The following is a 6,083-nucleotide window of genomic DNA, read 5'->3' on the forward strand; positions in this document are numbered from 1 at the left end:
GGACAGTTTTTGGGGGGGTTTTTTTTTTTTTTTTTTTTTTTTTTTTTAGTAATTTTAATTTAAGTAGCAGTGTCTTGCCCTCAGTGAACACTGTGTGACCTGGTACATTGCTGTGCAGAGATAATGGGCTGGGACAGGTGATCCCACTGTGTATTCAGAGATTAATACAGATTTAGTAAAGAAGTCCTCCCCTGAGAAAAATACAGGCGAAGCTCAGTATCAATCACTTTCCTTTTCTTGACCAGCTTGGTCAGAAGAGCTCGCATACACCTGCATGCAACTGCGTTGCTCTGTGAGGATGGACGCAAAGATTTTGCATGGAGGAGCAACGTGTGAGTTAGTGCAAGAAGCCTCTGTCCCTTGGAGAGCAGGAGGCAGCGGGGCTGACAGAGCAGAGGGGTTGGTATGCACTTTGTCTCTCCACGATGAGAAGTTCCCTGAGGCATTTGGCAAGGGAGCTCCTGCTGATACACATGGAGCCTGTTCTTAGGTTGCCAAAGCCTAAGACAGGGGTCAGAAGATGGGTGCAAAACCTCGAATGAGGAACCAAATGAATTATTCATGCAGGAAGCTGAAAATGCTGCCCTCTTCTTTCCTTTCATACAGTGCTCAGTCCTGTAACCTCTATTTTGGCATATATTTGTAATGTAAATTGTTTTCTGCATTAAAGGCAAGGAGGATCACCAAACTGTGTGGTAGCTTTGGCAGTGGGTTGGCGGTTATTTCAGTGGTCTGCACCACGGTGTAAGGTTTGAACATAAAAATTAACAAAATAACAACTGCTACCATCATAATCTTTTCTCTTTAGATATTCTTTGCTGTGTGAAACAACTGAGATTCAGGCTTTATGTGACTCCAAGAGTGCATGTTGCAGCAGTGTGAGCTCCCTAGTGAAAGTGAACTGTAATTTATTAGCCATACCAGGAGCCCTTCCCCTGCAGTTCCACGGGGTTTTGCTGCACAATGCCCTGGCAAGTAATAAGGCAAAGTTGCAACCCAAAGGTGTGAAACCACAGAACCAGGCTTTTACCCGTGGAAGGCCTAGTTTGTTAAAACTGAAATACTTTATGCTTTTCTTTTCTGGTCTAAGGCAGAGATAAATGATTAAAAGACGTTCTCTCTTGCTCAGACAGAAGTGAATTTTGGATGCTACAAATTACTTTCCTCTGAGTGCTTTCTTGCAGACACTGCTACTCCTTCCTCTAATTACACAGACTTTGTTTGCCAGATGTTCAGTGACAACATTATACTGCTGTAGTCTGTTTTCCAGTTGCTTTATTTGTTCCTAGGACAACTCCTTTCTTGCCTTTTCTTTCAGAGAGGAAACAGACAAAGGGAAAAAAATCCTTTACAAATGTTTTAAAGTGCAAAAACTCGGACAATGGATTTTGCCCCTTTCTCTCTGTCTAACTGAAACAATGAAAGTCCTGCGCTTTAATCTTCTTAGCCCCAGGGGTTCTTCTAATTATTGCAGCTGTTGCACAGGCTTATACATACTGGCGTCCTCCTTCCCATTCATCTTGGAGGCTCTTTTATGTCCATTGGCTCCTCACTGGAATTGGAAGAGCCTTCAACTCTAAGAATAGGTGAAGTTTACCTTTTGGATGAGGGTGAGGAGAACAAAGCATTCTCCAAGTTCCTTCCCAGGATTTACAAATGACCAAAGGCTCTTCTCAGCACTGCAAAAGCTACTTTAAATTGGCAGTGATATTAACTCTTTAGTCCTGCCTTATTGGGGTATCACAGGAATTCCGAATGTATGCCAGCTGGGAAGGGCAGTGGTTGCTTCCAGCATGGAAGAAATGAGAGACGAGAGAGCTGGTTGTGGAGAATGCACTCATGTATTTAAGCAGTAGGAAGCTTTAAAAAAATATGAGTTCGGAGAAATATGTTGCCATCTCCTGCTAAGTTAATGAACTGTTTTGTGGTTGAAGCAGTGCTCTTGTGCCCAGTTGAAGTCATATAGCATCAGTTAAGAAATCTTGAAAAAAAAACCCAGAACAAAACCAAACCAAAGACCAAAAAAAGAGGCAATTAATCTAAATTCATCTAAAATACATTTTAATTAAGATTAAAACAACAAATTAAATGAACAAATTGCTTCACATACTTGGGCATTTCTGGTTTCACCCTGAGTTGTAGAGTCAGTGTCAAATATTGTATACTACAGAAACACCAATGCTACAAAAAAAGAAAAAGGTCTAAAATATTTGTAAATATTCAACAATAACATGCAGGAAAGCCAGATGCCCAGCTTGTGAATATTTTTATGGGTTCATGCTTATGATTCAGGGTAAGTGTTTTATCTGCTTTTGTTGTGAGCTCTGTAAAACTTGCTCATTTCTTATTTCTAGACCCAGAACACCAAGCAGATCACTTGAACTCATGTTTTTATTTACTACTGTACCACTGAATATAGTAATGCTCATTTATACCAGCAGGTAACTTGCTCACAGTGTCGACCAATGTTATTAAATTCTGAATATATTAAAACAAATATTTTAATGCATACCACAGCTTTAAAAAAAAATTCTCCAAGTCATATTTTTGTTATTTTTAGCTCTTAAATTCCAAATGTGATTAGTTGCTGTTGCCTAACTCTTTTTATGTTGTAAGGCAGTGCTCTGTGTTGGACATGTGGTAAAGGACTGTGTTGTTTAGGGTACACAAAGCCAAAATATGCGCGCACACACACACACACATATATCTATAAAAATCTATACATATATGTATAAATAAAGTTTTGCACATCTTAACACAATGTAAATAGTATGTAAAAGTGCCCTAACCAGGCAATGGAGGATGCCCTATAACAGAGGAAGTGCAGGGACACGGGAGCTAGTAAAGCTCTCTCTCTGACATTCCCTTTCAATCTCTCCTGGTACAGATAGTTCACATTAATAAGAAAACGTTCTTGAGGCTGTGCTTCAGCACCGCGGCTGTCTGGAGCAGTGCGGCCCCCATCCATGCTCCTTTGGCTCCCAGCACAGGATGAAGATGCCCACTGGGAGTTGTCCCTGGTCTTCGCTAGCTCCTGAAGTCTGCCCAGAAATTGTTTGGAAGGGTGTTATGGGGCCTGGGCCAAATACTGCAATGAACTCATCTAACAATTTAACAGTCTTGATGACTGAATTGCAGGCACCTGGCGTATTTAATTTAGTAATATAAACATAGCCATAATTTTTCAGGGTGTATTCTTCACTTGTCACTGTTGCCAAACAACGCTTGGGTCCATTTGAAGCTGAAACTACATCGTTGCTTGGAAGAAGCACTGCTCGTGATGGGTTCTGTCACTGGTTCTGAAAAGGCATTTTATGGGGATGCTAGTGGTCTGTAAGCTTCCAGGTAGTGGCTGCAGCTGGTGTGTGACTCCATATTAAATGAGGAAATATGAGGATTCCTAGCATTTCCTCTTCTATTTCCTGTTTCTCTGCTAGTAGCTTTGATAAAATTGGTGTCTGGTGATTGAGGTTTAACCTACCTGTGAGTAGTTTTCAGACAATGTATTCTACTTTAATTTCAGAAACCTTCTTAGTGAATCACGACAAGAAGAAAAATGTGTATTTTCTATTTATTGGGCATATCCAGACCTTTGATAAGTGGTAAAATTTTACAGAATTTGTCTGCATGAGAAAAAATATTTCTAAATACGTTGGAACCTCTTGAATCAACATTTTACTAAGTTACTCATATTTCTATTTACTCATGAATTAGCAGACTTCTTCCATCTTTCAACAATGCTCTAATAACAATGACTTGTTAAATTAATTATTGCTACAATGCCACCATTTTCCCAAATTGTATTACAGTATGTTATTTCCTCATCATGAAGTACTCCAATAAAATCATCAGAAAAAAGGAACATTTTAGGGTTTATTTTTCTTGCTTTGTAGCCATTCTGTGTAAGTGGATGTTTTATGGTGTTGCAATGCTTCTAAAGATTTTAGAGTGCAATAAGTGACGTTGAATGTTATTTTTCAGAGATCATCAGGGGACATGCTTTTGATGCCAAACTGTAAAAGACACTGGCAATAGGGGGGAAGTGATTTTGCAAGGTGGAATATCTGTTTTCTGCCACTTCGGAGTTGGTGCTCTTTATGGTTTGTTTTAGGTGTGCATGTGCAACTGTTGCCGAATTCAGCGGGAATTATGTGTATATACAAAACAGAATGTGGCTTCTAGACAGATCCTGTCTTAACCAAAACCAGCTTAACTCTGACGTGCTCAAGTAACCTTTGAAATTGTCGAGATTCTTTCCAGAACCAGAAAGGCCCCAAATAAAAGCAAGCTTTGTTTTGTCTGTTTCATTTGTAGTGTGTGCAGGAAAACATGGTTATGAATAATTGACCAACAGCCATGTATTTATAAACGTTATATTTGTAGTAAGCTTTGTCTGCATAGGAACAGATATCAGGGCCACCACCGATTATCAAATCTGCATCAAAAGCACAATTTTTTTGGTGTCCCCGTTGGTCACATGTCTCACTGCAGCTAGCAGACCTCAAGCACTCAAGGGATCCCCCATTCACTGTTGGCATTTCTGCGTGCAGTTACTGCAGCTGGCTGCTTCGGAAAGTCTATTTTTAAGACCACTTTTTCCGTGGACTAGATGCGCTTAATCTTGTCTGGTCACACAGTTTGACTCACAGTTGGATGTGTCATGTAGGCCAATAAGCCAACAGGTCAGGTAGCGCTGTTAGCATAAGCAACCTTGCCTGCAGTGCAATTAGCTGACCAGCACTTGGACCTGGAAGAGCCCAGGTAACTATGTGGTATCATTGATATATTTTAGCATTCATTCTCCCTTTTGATCACGATTTTCTGTAATACAGAATTGAAAATGCATATATGGTTTAATTACTTTTTTCTGTGTGTACAGTGAATATAATTTCACCAACTATTAATAACAGAAGCTGTTACATAATTACTGCTAGCAGCCACCAGAGGGGGGACATCATTTATACAATAGCATATCTCTTAGCCTTTTACTATTTTTATTGTACCCATCTGTTTCCGGCATTGTAACAATACCTATGTAAAGTTACAGTATGATGATGGTTGCAGAAACGGTGCAAAATGTGTCACTAATGTAAGTTTTCTGTCTTTTCAGGTGTTGTTTTTCACTATCGTGCAGCAACCAGCAGGTACACTCTGAATTTTACACAAGCTCAGCAGACTTGTCTGGACAACGGTGCTGTCATAGCAAGCCCAGAACAACTGAAAGCAGCCTATGAAGATGGATTTGAGCAATGTGATGCTGGCTGGCTGTCTGACCAGACTGTTAGGTGAGCCATTTAAAAGGCCCCTTGACACAGTTTCCCAAAATTAATATGCTTAGCCTGTACAGACTTAAAATGCTGACTTATCACCATAATAAATATGAGCATGCTGCATTTCAGGTATCCAATTAGACATCCAAGAATTGGCTGCTTTGGAGATAAAATGGGAAAGAAAGGAGTCAGAACATATGGGCGCCGTTTTCCTAATGAAACTTATGATGTGTATTGCTATGTGGAACACATGGAAGGTAAGATAGGTCCATATTTACTCTGCACTGCAAAAATTTAAAATGACTGGAGATTCTAATGTGGAAAGGCAAAGAAATAAGAAATTCTGTGTAAAATAAGTTTTGGCTGTTTTGAATCTGAAGAGAATTGCTGAATGAAGTGAACCTATAGTTTGTGGTCTAGCAGGCCTTAATTAAAGACGAATGTGGGGTCTACAAAGAGACAGTCAGGTTTAAAGCTGCTATAGTTAGTGCAGTAGATCTCACAAAAGTTGCTGTTGAAGCATCTTATTTTTTGAATGTTATAAAAGGATTTTCAAAGAAATGCATTTAATGTTTGAGAAACTATATATACTATGTATATATTTAAAGATGGATATAATACATGTGCTAACTGTATTATGGTTCCTAAAGTATGTAATTAAGGTTTTTACATGTCCATGGCAAAAAATTAGACAGATACTTAATTCATAGAATCATAGAACCATAGAATCATTGAGGTTGGAAAAGACCTCTAAGATCATCGAGTCCAACCATCGACCCAACACCACCATGCCCACTAAACCATGTCCCTAAG

At 39.4% G+C, this 6,083-nt stretch overlaps 1 protein-coding gene across 1 annotated transcript in view; it reads left to right on the forward strand.

The window, feature by feature from the left end:
* VCAN (versican) overlaps window positions 1-6,083 on the forward strand; it is a 114,919-nt gene that overhangs the window by 24,933 nt on the left and 83,903 nt on the right. Inside the window, exons 4-5 of the mRNA XM_009281591.2 lie at window positions 5,111-5,285; window positions 5,400-5,527. Of these exons, the coding sequence (XP_009279866.1) occupies window positions 5,111-5,285; window positions 5,400-5,527 (303 nt within the window). The remainder of the gene's footprint in view (window positions 1-5,110; window positions 5,286-5,399; window positions 5,528-6,083) is intronic.

Source organism: Aptenodytes forsteri, unplaced genomic scaffold (genome assembly GCF_000699145.1).
Source record: "Aptenodytes forsteri isolate BGI_AS27 unplaced genomic scaffold, ASM69914v1 Scaffold116, whole genome shotgun sequence".
Lineage (NCBI taxonomy): Eukaryota > Metazoa > Chordata > Aves > Sphenisciformes > Spheniscidae > Aptenodytes > Aptenodytes forsteri.